The 20,388-nt window shown below is 37.7% G+C and overlaps 1 protein-coding gene and 1 pseudogene across 3 annotated transcripts in view; both read right to left on the bottom strand.

Annotated features, from left to right (window-relative positions):
- Positions 1-20,388, bottom strand: part of TMLHE (trimethyllysine hydroxylase, epsilon) — a 71,272-nt gene that overhangs the window by 32,253 nt on the left and 18,631 nt on the right. For 2 of the 3 annotated variants that reach the window (XM_057718499.1, XM_057718500.1), the window contains exon 2: positions 11,485-11,666. The exons of the other annotated variant lie outside the window; for it this stretch is intronic. In XM_057718499.1, the coding sequence (XP_057574482.1) occupies positions 11,485-11,665 (181 nt within the window). In that variant the 5' untranslated portion in view covers position 11,666. The remainder of the gene's footprint in view (positions 1-11,484; positions 11,667-20,388) is intronic. 3 annotated transcript variants of the gene reach the window in all.
- On the bottom strand, positions 1,010-2,548 carry LOC130841894 (40S ribosomal protein S27-like; annotated as a pseudogene).

Here is a 20,388-nt window from a genome sequence, read left to right as displayed (position 1 = left end):
GGTATGTAAAACTGTGTGTGTGTGTGTGTGTGTGTGTGTGTGTAGTTCTGCATTTTTCTATGGAGAGGATCCATTGCTTGCAACAGAATTTCTATGGGATTCGTAAACTAAAAATATTGAGAACCACTCCCTTGGAGTTATAGAACTGATTAAGTACCACCAACCCTCATTCAGATTGGTCATTAAACTAAGGTAATCCAGGGCTTTGACAAACTATAACCTTTCAAGCTCCTGCACATGCAGTTTCCTCTGACCTTCTCACCCTTTCCCCTTGCCTAATTCATATTTAATATTCATGACTCTGCTCACGTCCTGTAGGCAGTCATTTATAACTCTTTAGTTTGGCTTAGGTACCTCTCCTCTTCATTCTTACAGTACTCTATATGTTGTCTAAAAGCATTTATCACACTGTCTTAAAATTGTCTGTGTGTTTGTTTTTTGACATAAGACAGTACCTTGAGGATAGGGAATGTGTCTTCTCCATCACTGTTTGCTCGGCATTTATCACAACATCTGGCTCCTGGTACAAGCTCATTAAATGTTCACTGAGTAAATCAATGAGCAGTGGTGAAGCTACCTCATTGGTGCCTCCAGTATAGGTCACACATCAGTCGTCCAAACTATGAATGATCTTCTCCTGCCCTACTAGGCATCTGGGCTAAAAGTTGCACACACAGTACAGTACAGTACAGTAGTGGAATCATTTGTTCTATGGGGATGGACTCATCTCTTAAAAAGCTCCAAAAATTCCACTGCATTTCAGTCAAGTTAGTATGCTTGCTGCCCTTCTTTCCATGGCTGAAATTCATTCTTATCTCTGCTCTTGCCATTTTTCTTCTTGAAATTCCAGGCTCGTCTAATTAAATGACCATCTTTTCTTTCAAAATCTAGCTAAACATTAATTTAATTCAAGGAAGCTTCCTTGACTAACCCTATATTTTGTTTGAAATTAAGTACTTAATTTGCATTTGCATATGGCATAAGCTATTTATGCTTCTTTATTTGCTCATTTCATGTGATGTTTTATGTTTACATTAAGGTAGGGACTATGTCTTCCATCTTTGGTTCTCTAGAAGTTCTCAGCTCTGCATAAAGTTGACACTGAACAAATCTTTACTGATTAGGTCTTGCCAAAATGTCAATACAGAAGAGAAAATTGGGACTCAACTTATTTCTCTTGTAACCTACATTTAATCAATGACCAAGGTTTGTTGGTTCCACCTCCTAAATCACTCTGAAATCCACCCGGCCTCTCCATTTCCACTCTTTTCTCCTGCCACATTCAGGCAATCATCATCTCTAACACTGGGCCTCTATAAAGTGATTTTTAAAATCAGACTAGTAAAATCGGACTGAACTTTGGAAAAACTTCTCTAGTTTCTGGGGAGCAAGACAAGGCTGCAGTAACCCTGGCAGCATAGCTTCCTCCTCGTTGCTTTGAAGCTCATGCTGACCCACATAACTCTACCCTTCTTCGTTAGTCTAATCATGTATCTCCTGAGTCACTTTATTTTTAAATAAATGAAGATCAGTTTACTGTCTTCCATTGTCACCCTGTCATCCCTTCCCCTGTCATCATTCTTGGCAACTTTATTATTATTAATTGCAATACCTTCATAATTTTCATTTCAAACACCCTATACTCTGACTACCTCTTATTCCTTTTCCAGCTCAATTATTCAGGCACTCTTCACTCTAATAATCCTTCAACTCCACAAAGAGCTCCAATCCATTGACTATAAGCTCCTTTTTTTTCCTTTTTTTTTCTTTTTTAATACAAAATGTGTTTATTGGGATGGTTTCCCATTCATCTTGATTCCGGGGGCTTTTAGTACTGCTTCCGTCTGAAGGAGCATCCTTCTGTAAGCCTTGCTTTTCCTCCTGTAGGCTGGCAGAGGACAGTAGAGCAGCCAACACACAGAAACTACTGTTTGTGCATGGCTAAAGACAGTGGTGATTTTATAGCATCCTGGGCATTTGACATCCATGAAATAGGAATTGGGGCTCTGCACCAGGTGCTTCTACTTGTGTTTCCTCTTCTCCTCTTCTGGAGAGGGATGAAGGAGATTCTTTGCGAGAGGCATGTTCTCGTGGGGAGGTCGTCACTGTCGGAAAAGCATCCTTTTCGTTATCCATCATCTTGTCTCTAATGTCTTCGCTTCTCTCTTTACAGGGCCCAGCTTCCATGATCCGTCACTTTAATAAATTCCTTGCAAACACCCTTAACTCCCTTGCCCCCATCTCCCTCTGCCATGGTTCCCTGACAAAGCTCTGACCCTGATAAACTCAAGTTCACACCTCCTCTGTGACGGCAGATAAGCAGCTAAACATTGTTAGAGAAAAAAAAAATTAAACTGCATTGGTCACTTTCATTTTAAAATCATCACCAAAAATATCAAATGAGTACTCAACACTGTCAAACAGTCCCTGCATAACTTCTTAGTAAAATCGCTTACTCACTCTCCAAGAACACTATTATACATAGTTTCTTCTCTCCTCAAACTGCCAACACCACCTTTCCCTTCCCACTTTCAAAGGATGACCTTGCTTTACTCCTTCAAAGAGAATATGGAAGCAATTAGAAGGCAATCTCCAAAAAGAAAAAAAAAAGGCAATCTCTACAAACCCATGCTCCATATCCACCCACTTCCATGCATTTGTGCCCATACATTCTGCCTTTCTTGTTGCTACTATGGTTGAAATATCTGTGTACTTACTGAAGCCAACACTCTCATTTATGAATCGGATCCTATTTCTTCTGATATTTACCATCCGCCTCTTTTGCATCATCAAAATTTCCCCTCCTACTGGATCATTCATTCTCATCAGCGAACATGTTGTAATACCTTCCATCTTAAAACAATACTCCCCTTCCACTACCACTCCACCTCATATTCCCTTTCATAGTGAAACTTATGGCTTGAGGTTTCTGCTACCTCTCTGTTCATAAACTTGTTTGAAATTTTAGAATGATTTTAGGTTCACAGAAAAGTTGCAAATACGAAGAATTCCCATGGAGCCCTTACCAGCTTCCCCTATTACTAATATCATACATTAGTATGGTAAATTTGTCACAACTGATCAATGAATATTGATACATTATTTATTAATTAAATCCCATAATTTATTTGCATCTTATTAGTTTTCCCCTCATGTCCTTTTTCTGTCCCAGGATCCCATCCAGGACCCACATTACATTTAGTCATCATGTCTCCTTAGGTTCCTCTGGGCTGTGACTCTCCTTGCTTTTTGATGACCTTGACAGTTTTGAGAGGTACTGATCAAGCATTTTGTTAGAATGTCCCACAATTTGGGTTTATCTGATGCTTTTATCATGGTTAAAGTGGGGCTATAGGTTTTTGGGAAGATAGCCACAGAAGTGAGGTGCCCTCCTTACCATATCATATCACTGGTACATGCTACCAAAGGTAGTGTCTGCTATGTTTCTCTACTTAAGTTATCCCCCCATCCTTCCATATTCTATTCTTTGGCAGCAAATCACTAAGTGCAGCCTGCATTCTAGGACTAGGGAGTTAAGATCCACCTTTGTAGTTGGGGGAGAAGGAATATCTACATAAATTATTTGGAATTCTTTTGTATGGGAGATTTGTATGTACTCTCCCCATTTATTCATTTACTTACATCAGCATGGATTCATGGATATTTATTTTATACTTTGGGTTATAATCCAATATTACATCATTTATTTTCTTGCTGAAATTGCTTCAGCTTTTAGTTAGCTCCGGTGTCCCTTTAACATTGCCTCATCATTTTTTTTTTGAGCACTTCCTTAGTTTCTGGCACTTCAACATTCTCCAGGCTCACCTTGTATCTTCCCTGACCCATCCTTAGAATAGTCCATTTTTCCAAGGAGCCCTTCGTTCCTTTTCTTGGAGCATGGTATTAGAAACCAAGATTTGGGTATGCTCACTGCCACTGCAGTGTCATTGCTTCCAGGATTTCTCAGTGGATAGAGCTAGAAAATATACTAATCTATGTGTAAAAATGTATCTATACAGTTGACCCTTTAACAACATCGATTTGAACTGCACAGGTCCACTTATATACAGATCCTTTTTTCAATAGTACATACTACAGTACTACACAATCTGTGGTTGGCTGAATCCGAGAATGGGGAAATGTGGATACAGAGGAACTGTAACAGGGAAGAAAAAAATCTGACTCCATGTTGGATTTGTTTCTTTTACTTTAACCTTTTAGTTACTATAATCACTAAAAGGATGTTGTCTATACCTATAGGCATACATAATGGCCTGCCTCAGGGAACCTTGCCCCTCTGCCTAAATGTTAACTAAAGTTCAGCTCACAGGCAGACAATCTGCCCTGCCCACCTGTGGATGGCTGCAGGAAAGAAGAAATTAATATAACCTCTCCCCGAGTTTGGCCAAACCAGGAGTTATTTTGCAAGACTAATTGCCTTTTTACTTTACTTCCTCAACTCCTCCCCCTCTCTGTTCTATAAAAGAAACTAGCATCCAGACCCCGATAAAATGGTACTCTAGGACATCAGTCCACCATCTTCTAGGATGCCTGGCTTTAAGAATAAAGTTGCTATTCCTTGACTCAACACCTTGTCTCCTGATTTATCAGCCTGTTGTGCGGTAAGCAGAGTGAACTTGGGCTTGATAACAGAACCACATATATACAGGGCAATCTACAAGTTATATGCAGATTTTTGACTGCACACAGGGTTGGCACCCATGACTCCTGCATTGTTCAAGGGTCAACTGTAATCATTTCTGTATCTCCCCATCTATATCTATACTAGGCTGAACATGAGTTTATACCGATGTCTCCAATTATAATCCAGTACCACATGATTCATTCTAGCATTTCCCATATGTTTCTTTGTAACCACACTCTCCAGACCCCTAGCAACCAGATTTGTTTTCTGTCCCTATAGTTTTGCCTTCAACAGAATGTCACGTCATTCCTTTTTATTGCTGAATAATATTCCACTGTATGGATGTACTATAGTTTATTAATTAACCTATTGAAGGGTATTTTGATAGCTTCCCACTTTTGACAATTATGAATAAAGTGGTTACTCATGTAGGTTTTTGCTGTGGACATAAGCTTAGGAATCAGATGGGTAAATACCTAGGAGTGCAACTGTTGACAAGTCCATGTTTAACTTTAGAAGAAACTATCAAATATTCTTCCAGAGTGACTGTACTATTTTTCCATTATTATCAGCAATAAATACAAGTTCCTACTGCTCTGAATTCTTGTCAGCATAGTACTACCAGTTTTTTGGGGATTTTAATGATTCTAATAGGTGTATAATGGCATCTCATTATAGCTTTAATTTGCATTTACCTAATGAAATCATATTGAGCATGTTTTCATATGCTTATTTGCCATACTTGTGTCCTCTGGTGAAGTGTCTGTTCAGATCTTTCTACCCTTTTAAAAACTGGGTTGTTTTCTTATTGTTAACTTTTAAGAGGTCTTTCTAAAATCTGTATACAAATCTTTTTGCAGATATGTGGTTTGCAAATATTTTCTCCAAGTCTGTGTGGATTTTCTTTTCATTCTCTTAACAGTGTCTTTCACAGAGAAAATGTTTTGAATTTTGATAGTGTCCAATTTTTTTCTTTATGGGTTATGATTTTGAAGTTGCATCTAAGAACTTTTTGCTTAATCCCACGTAACATTTTGTCACACAAGTTTTACAGTTTTGCATTTTACGTTTTGGCTTATGATCTAATTTGAGCTATTTTTTTACACAAAATATGAGGCAGGTGTGAACATTTTGTTTTGTTTTGCTCTTTTGCACAGGGATGTCCAACTGTTCTAGCATAACTTGTTGAAAAAAACAACCCTTTCTCCATTGAGATTTCTGACTGCTGAAAAGTTGTCACCCCAACCCCTGTGTTGTGTAAGGATCAACTATGCCAAGCTAATTTAAGCCCTTTGACTTAATTTTTTTCCAGACGTGTACTGGCTATTCCGTTACCTTTGTTTTTCCACATACATTTTAGAATCTGTCTGTCAATATCTATAAATAAGTCTTCTGGGATTTTGGGTGGGATTGAAATGAATCTACAGATCATATTGAGAATGTACATCTTAATGATATTAGGTCTTCTATGATCATGGAATGTCTTTCCAATTATTTATGTCCTTTCATTTTTTTATCAGTGTTTTGTAGTTTTTTGCACACAGATTGTGTGTGTGTTTCTGTCTGTGGATGTATATCTATTGCCATACATCTCCCTCCAACCACTGCTTTCATTGCTTACCACAAATTTTGCTAAGTTGTACATTCATTTTCATTTACTTTCAAATATTTTTAACTTTCCTTGAGACTTATTTTACTTATACATTTGTTTGGTAGTGTATAGCTTAATTTCCAAATATTTGGGACTTTTCTTTCTGTTACTGATTGCTAGTTTTTTCCATCATGGTCAATGTACATGTTCTACATGTTTTCAGAGTCTTTTAAATTTTTGAGCTTTGTATTATGGCCCAGAATGTGGTCTACCTTGATGAATGTTTCATTTAAACTTCAGAACAATGTGTACTTTACTGTTGTTGGATGGATTATTCTATAAATGTCAATTGGGTCAAGTTGGTTGATGGTGCCTGGTTAATCTATTGATTACTGAGATAGGTATTAAAACCTCCAACTGCAATTGTGGATGTGATTATTTCCACTTTTATCTCTATCAGTTTTTTCTACATGTATTTTTTTAAAGAACTTTTATTGAGATACAGTTAACAGACAATAAACAGCATATATTTAGAGTGTACAATTTGGTACCCCAATCTCCCAATTCATCCCCTGCCAATCCTCCCCGCTTTCCCCACTTGGTGTCCATGTGTTTGTTCTCTACACCTGTGTCTCTATTTCTGCCTTGCATTTCCTCTTTCATAGTTGTTAGCATTTGCCTTATGTATTGAGGTGCTCCTATATTGGGTGCATAGATATTTATAATTGTTATCTCCTCTTCTTGGATGGATCCCTTGATCTTTATGTAATGTCCGTTCTTGTCTCTTGTAACATTTTTTATTTTAAAGTCTATTTTATCTGATATGAGTATCGCGACTCCAGCTTTCTTTTGATTTCCATTTGCATGGAATATCTTTTTCCGTCCCCTCACTTTCTGTCTGTATGTGTCCCTAGGTCAGAAGTGGGTCTCTTGTAGACAGCATATATATGGGTCTTGTTTTTGGATCCATTCAGCCAGTCTGTGTCTTTTGGTTGGTGCATTTAGTCCATTTACATTCAAGGTAATTATCAAGATGTATGTTCCTATTACCATGTTCTTAATTGTTTTGTTTTTGTTTCTGTAGGTCCTTTTCTTCTCTTATGTTTCCTGCTTAGAGAAGTTCCTTTAGCATTTGTTGTAGGGCTGGTTTGGTGGTGCTGAATTCCCTTAGCTGTTGCTTGTCTGTAAAGCTTTTGATTTCTCCATTGAATCTGAATGAGATCCTTGCTGGGTAGAGTATTCTTGGTTGTAGGTTCTTCCCTTTCATCACTTGAAATATATCATGCCACTCCCTTCTGGCTTGCAGAGTTTCTGCTGAGAAATCAGCTGTTAACCTTATGGCAGTTCCCTTGTATGTTATTTGTCGTTTTTCCCTTGTTGCTTTTAATAACATTTCTCTGTCTTTAATTTTTGTCAATTTGACTACTATATGTCTTGGTGTGTTTCTCCTTGGGTTTATTCTGCCTGGGACTCTCTGTGCTTCCTGGACTTGGGTAGCTATTTCCTTTCCCATGTTAAGGAAGTTTTCAACTATAATCTTTTCCAATACTTTCTCGGGTCCTTTCTCTCTCTCTTCTCCTTCTGGGACCCCTATAATGCGAATGTTGGTGTGTTTAACATTGTCCCAGAGGTCTCTTAGGCTGTCTTCAGTTCTTTTCATTCTTTTTTCCTTATTCTTTTCCACATCAGTGATTTTCACCATTCTGTCTTCCAGCTCACTTATTTGCCCTTCTGCTTCAGTTAATCTGCTGTTGGTTCCTTCTAGTGTATTTTTCATTTCAGTTATTGTGTTGCATATCTCTGTTTGTTTGCTCTTTAATTCTAGGTCTTTGGTAAACTTTTCTATCTTTGCATCCAGTCTTTTTTCAAAGTCCTGGATCATCTTCACCATCATTATTCTGAATTCTTTTTCCAGAAGAGTGCCTATCTCCTCTTCATTTAGTTGTCTTTCTGGGGTTTCATCCTGTCCCTTCATCTGGTACAAAGTCCTCTGCTTTTTCATTTTCTCTATCTTTCTGTGGCTGTGGTTTTCAGTTCCACAAGACGAAACATGGCTGATACTGCTTGATACTGCTGTCTGCTCTCTTGTCTCTTCGTGTATTTTGATGGTTTATTGTTAGCTGCTACATTTTTAGGATTGCTACATGTTCTCTTGGAGAACTGACCCCTTTATTATTATGTTATTTGCCTCTTTATCCATGATAATCTTCCTTGTTCTGAAGACTGTTTTGTCTGAAATTAACATAGTTACTATTGTTTTGATTAGCATTGCATGGTGTTTCTATTTCCATCCCTTAACTTTAAATTTAAAAAAATTTAAGTAGACAATTTTTTAGAGCAGTTTTAGTTTCACAGCAAAACTGAGACAAAAGTACAGAGAGTTCCATATATCCTCTGTCCCCACATCATTCCTTAACTTTTATCCTATCTGAGTCTTTATATTTAAAGTACATTTCTTGAAGAAAACACATAGTAGAATATTTTTTGATCCATTTTGACAATCTTTGTATTTTAACATGGTGTGGTTAGACAGTTTATATTTGAAGAGATTATTGATGTAGTTGACTTTAAATCTACCTTCTTGCTGTTTTCTATTTGTTGTATTTACTCCTTGTTTCCTTTCTTTTTTCCTCTTTTTCTGCCTTTTCTGATTTTCATTGGGTATTTTTTATGATTCCATTTTATCTCATTTCTTGACTTATTATTCATACTATTTTAAAAAACATTTTTAGTAGTTTTCCTAATGTTTACAATGTACAGTTTAAATAATCTAAGCCCACCTTTAGATAACCCTAAAAGTGTCATCCAAAGTTGCTGTACCATTTTGCATGCCACCAGCAATGAAAAAGAGCTCTGATTCCTCTTCATCCTTGCTAGAACTTGGTATTGCCAGTTTTTTGATTTACCTTATAATAGAATATTTCTATTTTCTCCCTCCTATCCTCTGCCACATTGTTGTCATTTGTTTCACTTTTATATGTGCTATGAACACCAAATACACTGTCATTACTATTTAAATAGTTAAAATTTAGCACAATTGAGGAGAAAAGTTTATATTTTATCTTCATTCTTTTCTAACACACCTCTTTTTATGTAGCTACAAGTTTGTGACCTATATCATTTTTCTTCTGCCAGAAGAAATTCCTTTACAATATTTTGAGAAGTTATATAAGAAAGTCTATTTCTGTCTCACTTTTGAAGGATTGCTGGATATAGAATCTTAGGTTGGCAGTTTTTTCTCCTTTTAATACCTTAAAATTGTCATTGTGTTCTCGCTTGTATAGTTTCTCATGAGAACTCTGCTGTAATTCTTCTCTGTGTTTCTGTGTAAGTAGTGTTTTTCTTCCCTCTGACTGCCTTCAAGATTTTCTCTGTTTTTTCTCTTTTGCCTAAATGTGGGGTTTTGTGTGTGGGCAGGGGGGGAGTTAAAAATGTATGCTAAGCTTCTCTAAGCTTCTTGGATATGTGGCTTGGTGTCTGTTGCTTATTTTGGAAAGCTTTTAGAAATTATTTCTTCAAATATTTCTTTTGCTTAGTTCTTTCTTTCTTCTCTTTCTGGTATTCCATTCATGTATATGTTACAACTTTTGATATTGTTCCACATTTCCTGAGTACTCTGTTATGTTTTTTTTTCTGTTTCCATTATCATTTTCTCTGTGCATTTCAGTTTTGGTAATTTCCATTGACATATCTTTACATTCACTGATTCTATTCCTGGGTGTGTCTGATGAGCCCATCAAAGTCATTCTTCATTTCTGTTACTGTGCTTTTGATTTCCTTTTGATTCTTTCTTATATTTTCCATCACTCTGCTGACATTACCCATCTGATCTTTCATCTTGTCTGCCTTTTCCACTAGAATCCTTAAGATATTAACCATAGTTACTTTAAATTTCCTGACTGAAAATCTCTTCAACTTGTGTTATTTCTTGCCTTTTAGCATGGTTCGCAATTTTGTTCTTGTTGTTGACAGCAAGACATGTTGTATACAGCAGTAGATACTGAGGTAAATAGAACTTTATGGTGACTATTTATATCAATCTGGCCAAGAGTTGGGCTATGTCTGACATTTATTGTCTCTATGGGTACCAGAGGCTTTAAATTCCTCTAGTGATCTTGTTTTTGTCTCCTCCCTTGGCCTTGGCCCTTCTCTTTCTGCTTCACCTCAGAGTCAGTCTGTCTTTTGCAGCTGTAATCCACTGCTATTTTAACTGGAGGCTTATTAGCTGTTTGTACTGTGGGGGTGGGGGAATTCTCTAATCTTTGGATTAAGTCTAAGTCTTTGGAATGCATAGTGGGTCTGTGTCTTGGGAGTGTGGCCTTCGCAGCTGTTTTTGTCCCCTTCCAGGGTGTTGTGAGTTGAGCTGTATTCCCCCAAAAGATATGTTGAAATCCTAACCTCTGGCACCTGTGAATAAGACTTTACTTGGAAATAGGATCTTTGAAGATAATCAAGATAAGATGAGGTCATATGGATTAGGGTGGGCCCTAAATCCAACAAATGATGCCCTTATAAGGAGATAGAAATTTGAAGACACAGAAGAGACACAGGGAAGAAGGCCAATTGATGATGGAGGCAGAGTGCAGTGATGTTGCTACAATCCAAAGAACACCAAGGATTGTTGGCAACCATCAGAACCCAGAAGAGGGAAGGAAGAGTTCTCTCCTAGAGCCTTCAGAGAGGACATGGCCCTGCCAACATCTTGATTTCGGACTTCCTGCTTCTAGAACTATGAAAGAATAAATTTCTGTTGTTTTATGCCAATTAGTTTATGGTAATTTGTCACAGCAGTGCTAGGGAACTAATACACAGGGGTAAAGCTTCTTTACCCTCTGCCACCTAATACGTTCCCTGGCTGTAGAATTTCCAGTCTATGTCTTTGAAACTCTCTCCCCTGTATACTTGGAAGCTTGTTTTTCTTTATTTTCTCTTAGATGAGACAGGGAGACAGAGTGGGGCTAGAGCATGGCAGACCTCCCTTCTCCTAGCTGGGATGAGGTTTTCCTATTATCCTTTATTATTTTTGTTTTTCTTGCAACCTATAAAATAATCCTGGAAATAAATGATTAGAGGTCTTCACAACTCCACAGAAAGTATTTTTAGTCCAAATGAAAAGTATCTGTCATTGCACAACAATGTAAATGTACTTTACACTACTGAACTGTACACTTAAAATGGTTAAGATGTTAAATTTTATGTTATTTTTTGTCATGATTAAAAATAAAGTATCTGTCTCTACACATCTTACCAAAATGATCTTCATGTTGCTGCCAAACACAATTCAGAGACTTCGAGGCTGTATGGTAACAATGGATGGCTAATGGAAATAAGCTTTTGAAGTTGGGCTGTTGAAGGGCCCAACATGTGACTCGTCCCCTCAGCAGGTCCTGGAGCCTGCTTTGTAGGTGGGACAACCTGCGGCACCACATCCTAGAAAATTTGACAATGAGAGTGTTAGTAACAATATAAAACAACGTTTATAAGGCTATAGGAATGATACTACTTATATAACTATGTAAAAGAATATATTTTATTATCTCAATCACAGAGCATTAAAAGAGAAATTCTGAAAAGCTAAGCATGAGGGATCAATAACCATTACTTCTATTTTCTCACCAGCCACTCATATTATACATTGCAATCTTGCTTCCACCCCACTATCTAACTGAAGTAGTTCTTCAGAAAATCACTAATTTTGACCTTCCAACCACGTATAAGGACTGCTTTTTTAAGGCCTATCCTTCTGGGACTCTCCACTGTGACATTATTGACCATCCTCATCCTGACTCCTTGAAACCTTATTTTCCACTGATTATGTGTGATTGTGGGCAAGTCTCTTAAACTCTCAGAGACTCTGTTTTCTGTTCTGTAAAATGAGGATAACAATACTTATCCCATGGGTTTAGTGTGAGGACTAAAGTACTTAGAACTGTGTTGTCACACAGTAAGTCCCATATATGTCAGCTGCTATCATTCTAATCATCATTATTATTATGGTTATTATTAGGGATAAACTATATCTATTGGTGAAAGTACCTTGATAAACTTGCTTGGAGTTGGTGACACCCTAAGTGTCACGATTTCAAAAATTTTAATAAAATGATTTCATCTGCATAAGATCTTAAAAGGAATTAACTCATCTTGTGGGAAAATATGGAGAAAGCCTTGCCACTGCAGAGAAGCTGCATAGTGCTTGATGTGAACCTTGTCAATAACCCCTTAAGGTCACTAAACCTCCCCAAAATGCTTATTTTGAGTGGATGTGTATATGTTAGTGTGTGGTATAAGCTGACAAAGGGACTGATTGGTTTCATACACAAAAGCCATAGCTAGAGACATAACAAAATTTGCTGATAATTTAGGAAGGTTCTGAAATAGGTTAGGAAATTGAGAGTTAAAGTTAAATTTACTGAGATTTTATAGGTAGGGACAAGGAGCAGGGCATAGAGAGGCCTCTGGTGATATCTGGGTTACATTTATTTTCTCCACTGTCTCTTCTTTCCTAATTTATTACGAACAGATATTGTCTAAGACACAGGCTGGCAAACTATGGCGCATACCTATTTTCGTAAGACCACATACAGGTTTTATATTTTAAAGGACTGTAAATAAAAATAAAGAATAATATTGCACCAAGACCATACGTGGCCTGCAAATTCTACAATATTTCCTATCTGGTCCTTCAGAGAAAAAAATTTCCCACCCGTAGTCTAATGATTAATTCTTAATCAAATACTCTTCTTCATTTATAATGGCTTACCCCCCCACCCAAAAACACTCTTAAGTAAGTGTATTCATTCATTTCTTCATTATTTCACTTGGAAAAAATCACTAACCATGTGTAAATAGGGTACTTTCTTAAGTACTAGGAATACAAATGTAACAATCAATCCTAGCCACCATTCAAGAATTTCATAATCATCTAGTATGGAAGAAAGACAACTAATACTATCTATGGTAGTTTTAAACAGTGAAGAAGTGCAAAGGAGAAAGTGGTTAACTATGCCTGGGAAAACTGGGAGGACTCCATGTGATCAGTGTTCTTCATAGAAGTATTTCATTGTTTTGAATTTACTTACAAAATAAAATTTCCTCATTGTAGAAGGTGGTGGAGTAGAAACACCCTGAGCTCACCTCTTCCCATGGGCATACCAAAACTACAACTATTTACAGAGCAGCTATCTATGGGAATGAGTTGAACACTAGCAGAAAAGACGTTCCACAACTAAAGAGAAGGAACCACAGCAAGATGGGCCAGCACTAGCCCTGGGATTTCCTGGGGCTCTGCAGCCAGCCCTCTTGAGACTCAGCTCAAACCTCCAGTGGCCAGCAGCCTCTGTAGAAGGCAGGGCCTGACAATCAGCCAGACAGGGCCTTCCATACCTATCAGACTACTCATAATAGTCAGCCCACTACAACAGAAGAGCCCACACAGCTCACAGAAGGGGCACCCCTAGGGCATATAACTCTGGTGATGAGAGGGAAGTGCACTGCTGGGACACATAAGATGCCTCATAAAAAGGCCACTTCTCCAAGGTTGGGAAATGTAACAACCTATCAGACACACAGAAATAAAAACAGGAAATTAGGCAATATGAGGCAATACAGGAATATGTTTCAAATAAAGGAACAAGATAAAATCCCAGAAGAACTAAGTGGAGATAAGCAATCTACCTAATAAAGAGTTCAGGTCATGATCGTAAAGATGCTCAAAGAACTTGGGAAAAGAATGGACAAACACAGTGAGAACTTTAACAAAGAGTTAGACAATATAAAGAGGAACCAAGCAAAGTTGAAGAATACAATAACTGAAATTAAAAAACACGCTAGAAGGAATCGACAATAGATTACATGATACAGAGGATCAAATCAGCTAACTGGAAAACAGAGTAGTGGAAATTACTTCAGCTGAAAACAGAAAAAAGAATTTTAAAAAAATGAAGACAATTTAAGAGACCTCTGAAACAACATCAAGCATACTATCATTTGCATTACAAGGGCCCCAAAAGGAGAAGAGAGAAAGGGGCATAAAAACATATTGGAAAACATAATAGCTTAAAACTTCCCTAACCTGGAAAAGGAAACAGACATTCACGTCCAGGAAGCAGAGAGTCAACCCAGGATCAACAGGATCAACCCAAAGAGGAACATACCAAGACACACTGTAATTAAAATGGCAAAAATCAAAGATAAAGTGGGAATATTAAAAGCAGCAAGGGTAAAGCAACAAGTTACATACAAGAGAATTCCCACAAAGTTATCAACTGACTTTTCAGCAGAAACTATGCAGGCCAGAATGGAGTGGCACAATATACTTAAAGTGATGAGAAGGAAAAACCTACAACCAAGAATATTCTACCCAGCAATGCTCTCATTCAGATTAGATGGAGAGATCAAAAGTTTTACAGACAAGCAAAAGCTAAGAGAGTTCAGTACCATCAAAACAGCTTTACAAGAAATGTTAAAGGTACTTCTGTAAGTGGAAAAGAAAAGGCCATATAAAAAATATAAAAAATTATGAAAGGAAAAATCTCATTGGTAAAGGCAAATGTATACAGTCATGGTAGAAAAATTAACCATTTATTAAGCTAGTAGGAGGGATAAAAGACTAGAGTAGTAAAATCATCTAGAATTACAATAAGTAGTTAAGGGATACATAAAACAGAAAGATGTAAAATAAGATGTCAAATAGTAAACACGGAGGAGGAGGGTAAAAATGCAGGGTTGTTAAAGTGCATCCAAACTAAAGAGATCAGTAACTTACAATAACTACATATATATATATGTATATATGTATATATATGTAATTTGCTATATATAAATTCCATGGTAAATACACATCAAAAATCTATAAAAGTTACACATATGCACATGCAGAAGAGAAAGGAATCCAAACATAATGCTAAAGATAGTCATCAAATCACAAGGGGAGAGAGCAAAAGAAGAAAAGAACAATTTAAAAAAACCTACAAAGACAAATTAACAAAATAGCAATAAGTACTTACCTAACAATAATTATTTATTTATTTTTATTTTTTGGCTGCACAGCATGTGGGATCTTAGTTCCCTGACCGGGGATTGAACCTGTGCACCCTGCATTAGAAGCATGGAGTCTTAACCACTGGACCACCAGGGAAGTCCCAACAATAATTACTTTAAAGGTAAATGAACTAAATGTTCCAATCAAAAGACACAGAATGATTGAATGGATACAAAAACAAGACCCCTATACATGCTGCTTACAAGATACTAACTTCAGACCTAAAGACAAACACAGACTGAAAGCAAGGGGATGCAAATGGAAATGAAAAGAAAGCTGGAGTAGCGATTCTTATATCAGACAAAATAGACTTTAAAATAAAGACTGGAATAAGAGATAAAGGTGGACATTACATAATGATAAAGGGATCAATCCAACAAGAAGATATAACAATTTTAAATATAAATGCACCTAACATAGGAACATCTAAATAAATAAAGCAAATATTAACAAACATAAAGGGAGAAACTGACAGTGATGGTATAATAGTAGGGGACTTTAACACCCCACTTACAGCAATGGACAAATCGTCCAGACAGAAGATCAATAAGAAACACTGGCCTTAAATAACACATTAGACCGGATGGAATGAATAGGTATATATAGAACATTCCATCCAAAAGCCCCAGAAAACATTCTTTTAAAGTAACATGGAATATTCTCCAGGATGGATCACATGCTAAGCCACAGGATAAATCTCAGTAAATTTAAGAAGATTGAAATTGTATTGAGTATGTTTTGGAAACACAATGCAATCAGACTAGCAATCAACTACAAGAAAAAAAAACTGTAAAAAACACAAACATGGGGAGTTAAGATGGTGGCAGAGAGTAGAAGGATGTGGAGTTCATCTCTCTCCACGATGCATCAGGAATACATCTATAGATGCAACAATTCTCACAGAAAACTAGCTGAACACTAGCAGAAGACCTTGGACACCAGAAAGGACTATAAAGATCCCTGCATAACTGGACAGGATGGAAAAAAAGAAGGGAGAAGGAAGAGGGTAGGAAACGGGACAGGACCTGCACCCCAGGGCAGGGGAGCTGAAGCAGAGGGGAGATTCCCAAATTCAGGAAAACCCCATATCTGATGGGGAAACCCGCTCTCTGACAGGGAAATCAACTGGGACAGAATGGAGGTATTTGGAGCTTTCAAAAGAGGGTGAAGCGGCCAATTTGTGGCAGATGGGACAAAGTGAGAAACACACAGAAGGTCCGTACTGTGGTCCTACATGCCCCAGACTGAGATGTGTGTTCACAGGTGTGCAAGGGGGCTTGGAGCTGAAGCATGGGGTTTGGAGAACAGGCCCAGGGTGAGAACTGCTGTTGGCTGTGGGGAGACGGACTGTGGGGATGGGAGGGAAGAAATCTGCAGCAGGGAATTACTATGGAGGAAGACCAGACTGCCATGGAAGCAGGGCACTACTGCTGAGTAACATGCAGGAGGAGGAGCCACTATCGTAGCCTCTTTCTCTCCTCACATACTGGCGCCTGCTGACCAACAATAAAAGAAGACCTCTCAGGGCTGGCTCTCATGTGCCAGTCGCTGACTAATAGAAAAAGCCCCCTCAGGGCTGGCCCTAGTGCACCTTACACCAGGGCTCCCATGATCCAAGCAGTCATACCACCTCTGCGCCCTGTCCTCACTGAGGCAGACCCAAGAGCTCCAAGGCAGCCTCAGGACCAGACTCCTGTGGGTGGACCACATGCAGAGGTGGGGATAAAACCAAAGCTGAACCCCAGGGATGGGGATACTAAAGAAAAGGACTGAAAACCTTTCCGTCAGCTGTACAAGCTGCAGATTAAATCCCCATGATCAACTAAGTAGACCCTGCGTTTATGGAATATCTGAGTAGACAATCAGTTTTCCCACAAATGAAAAAGGTCTAGCTCTGGCTGCTGTGGACTTTGGGAGCAAGAACAGAGTCTGAGTGGTCCCCACAGGGCCCACAGCTGGTCCAGAGACCAACCTGGAGGCAGAGGAGGGCCTCTTGGGGAGGTGGAGGTGGCCTGTGGCTCAAGATGTGTACAATGACACTTACAGCTGAGACCCCCCCCAAGGAAACATAACTATTACTATTAATTTTATTATGTTTTGATTCATTCTGTTGTTGGTTCTAGCTTATTTTGTTGTTGTTGCTGTTTTAGTATTTTTTTTAATTTAGTCTTCAGATCTTTGTGTTTTATAACATATTTTTAAAATTTTGTTTTTTTATATATTTCTATTTTTAGCTTGCTTTTCTGTTGTTCTGTGTATTTTCCCATTTTACTTTATTTATTATTTATTTATTCTATTTTTAATTTTTTATTGCTTTGTTCTGTTTCCTTCCTTTATTATTCTTCAGTTGGCACACTGCTTTGGTTTTGTTTTTAGGCTTTGTGTTTTTCTTACTTCTGATTCTAACTGACATCATTTTGGGGTTTTTCTGTTTATCTGGTTGTTCTCTTGCTTTCTGTTTTATTTGGTTCTGTTTTTGTTTCTTTTGCATGAGTGCGTGTTTCCATGTTTCTGTTTTTGTTTGATTTTGTTTTCGTCATTTCTCTGGGGTTTTGTTTGTCTTTTTTTTCTTTTCTTTAATATATTTTTTATTTTATTCTTTTACATTTCTACTTTGCTCTTCTGTTGTTCTGTCTTCTTTCCCCTTTCACTTTTCTTTTTTCAAAAATGATTTCTGTAGGTTTGTTTTGTTTCTTTGCTTTTGGCACTCTGCTTTGATTTTAATTTTTTGGTTTTGTGTTTCTGTTAGTTTTTTAAATTGTTTGATTTGGTTCTGGAGTTCTTTTGCTTGTCTGGTTGTTCTCTTGCTTTTTGTTTTATTTGGTTCTGTTTTTGTTTCTTTTGCATGTGTGCGTGTTTATTTGATTCTGTTATTGTTTGTTTGATTTAACTTTGTACCATTTGTCTGGGGCCTTGTTAGTCTTTATTTTAATCCCCTTTATTGTCAGGATGAGTGACCTGCAGGGTTTTGGTTCCTCAACCAAATGTCGGGCCTCACACTCTGGGGTGGGAGCACTGAGTCCAGGACACTGGACCACTAGAGAATTCCCAGCTCCAGGGAATATTAACCACAGAGAGCTCTCACAGAGGCCTCTATCAGAATCCAAGACCTAGCTCCTCCCAACTGCCTGCAACTGCCAGTGCTGGATACTCCACACCAAACAACAAAAAAGACAGGAACACAAATACACCCAGCAGCACAAAGACCACCTAAAGTCATACTAAGCTCACAGACACCCCAAAACACACCACTTGACATGGCTCTGCTCATCAGAGGGTAAAGACTCAGATCAACCCACCAGAACACAGGCACCAGTCCCTCCCTTCAGCAAGCCTACACAAGACACTGGACCAACCCCACCACAAGGGGCAGAGAACAGAAGCAAGAGGAACTATGATTAGGTAACCTAAGGAAAGGAGACCTCAAATACTGTAAATTAGACAAAATGAGAAAACAGAGAAACATCTTGCAGGCAAAGGAGCAAGATAAAAACCCACAAGACCAAATAAATGAAGAAGAAATAGCAAATTGCCTGGAAAAGGATTCAGAGTAATGATAGTAAAAATGATCCAAAATCTCAAAAACAAAATAGAGAAAATACAAGAAACATTTAACAAGGACTTGAAGAACTAAAGAGTAAACAAACAGTAATGAACAACACGATAACTGAAATTGAAAATACTCTAGAAGAATCAATAGCAGAATAACTGAGGCATAAGAACGGGTAATTGAGCAGGAAGATATAATGGTGAAAATAACTCCCACAGAGCAGAATAAAGAAAAAAGAATGAAAAGAATGGAGGACAGTCTCAGAGACTGCAGGGCCAACATTAAGCACACCAATATTTGAATTATAGGTGTCCCAGAAGAAGAAGAAGAAAAAAAAAGGTCTAAGAAAATATTTGAACAGATTATAGTCAAAAACTTCCCCAGCATGAGAAAGGAAGCCAAACAAGTCCAGGAAGTGCAGAGAATCCCATACAGGATAAACCCAAGGAGAAACATGCCAAGACATATATTAATTAAACTAACAAAAATTAAACACAAAGAAAGAATATTAAAAGCAGCAAGGGAAAAGCAACATATAACATACAAGGGAAGCTCCATAAGGTTAACAGCTGACCTTTCAGCAGAAACTCTGCAGGCCAGAAGGGTGTGGCAGGATATATTTAAAGTAATGAAAGGGAAAAACCTACCACCAAGATTACTCTACCCAGCAAGGATCTCATTCAGATTCAATGGAGAAATCAAAAGCTTCACAGACAAGCAAAAGTTAAGAGTATTCAGAACCACCAAACCAGCTTTACAACAAATGCTAAAGGAACTTCTCTAGGTGGGAAACACAAGAGAAGAAACAGACCCACAAAAACAAACCCAAAACAAGAAAATGGTAATAGGAACATATATATTGATAACTACCTTGAATGTGAATGGATTAAATGCTCCAACCAAAAGACACAGACTGGCTGTATGGATATAAAAACAACATCCATATACATTCTGTCTAAAGGAGACCCACTTCAGACCTAGGGACACATACAGACTGAAAGTGAGGGGATGGACAAAGATATCTTATGCAAATGGAAATCAAAAGAAAGCTGGAGTAGCAATACAAGTATCAGCTAAAAAAGACTCTAAAATAGACTCGTACAAGAGATAAGGAAGGACACTACATAATGATCAAGGGATCACTCCAAGAAGAAGATGTAATAATTATAAATATTTGCACCCAACATAGGAGCACCTCAATACATAAGGCAAATGCTAACAGCCATAAAAGGGGAAATCAACACTAACACAATAATACTCGGGGACTTTAACATCCCACTTACACCAATGGAGAGACCATCCAAAAAGAAAATTAATAAGGAAACACAAGCTTTAAATGACACAATAGATCAGATTGATATAATTGATATTTATAGGACATTCCATCCAAAAACAACAGAATACACTTTCTTCTCAAGTGCACATGGAACATTCTCCAGGACAGATAACATCTTGGGTCACAAATCAAGCCTTGGTAAATTCAAGAAAACTGAAATAGTATCAAGCATTTTCTCCGACCACAGTGCCATGAGACTAGATATCAATTACAGGAAAAAAAAAAA

The sequence above is a fragment of the Hippopotamus amphibius genome, chromosome X (genome assembly GCF_030028045.1).
Source record: "Hippopotamus amphibius kiboko isolate mHipAmp2 chromosome X, mHipAmp2.hap2, whole genome shotgun sequence".
Classification (NCBI taxonomy): domain Eukaryota; kingdom Metazoa; phylum Chordata; class Mammalia; order Artiodactyla; family Hippopotamidae; genus Hippopotamus; species Hippopotamus amphibius.
The sequence above is the reverse complement of the archived record's forward strand: the minus strand, read 5'-3'. Positions and strand labels throughout refer to the sequence as shown.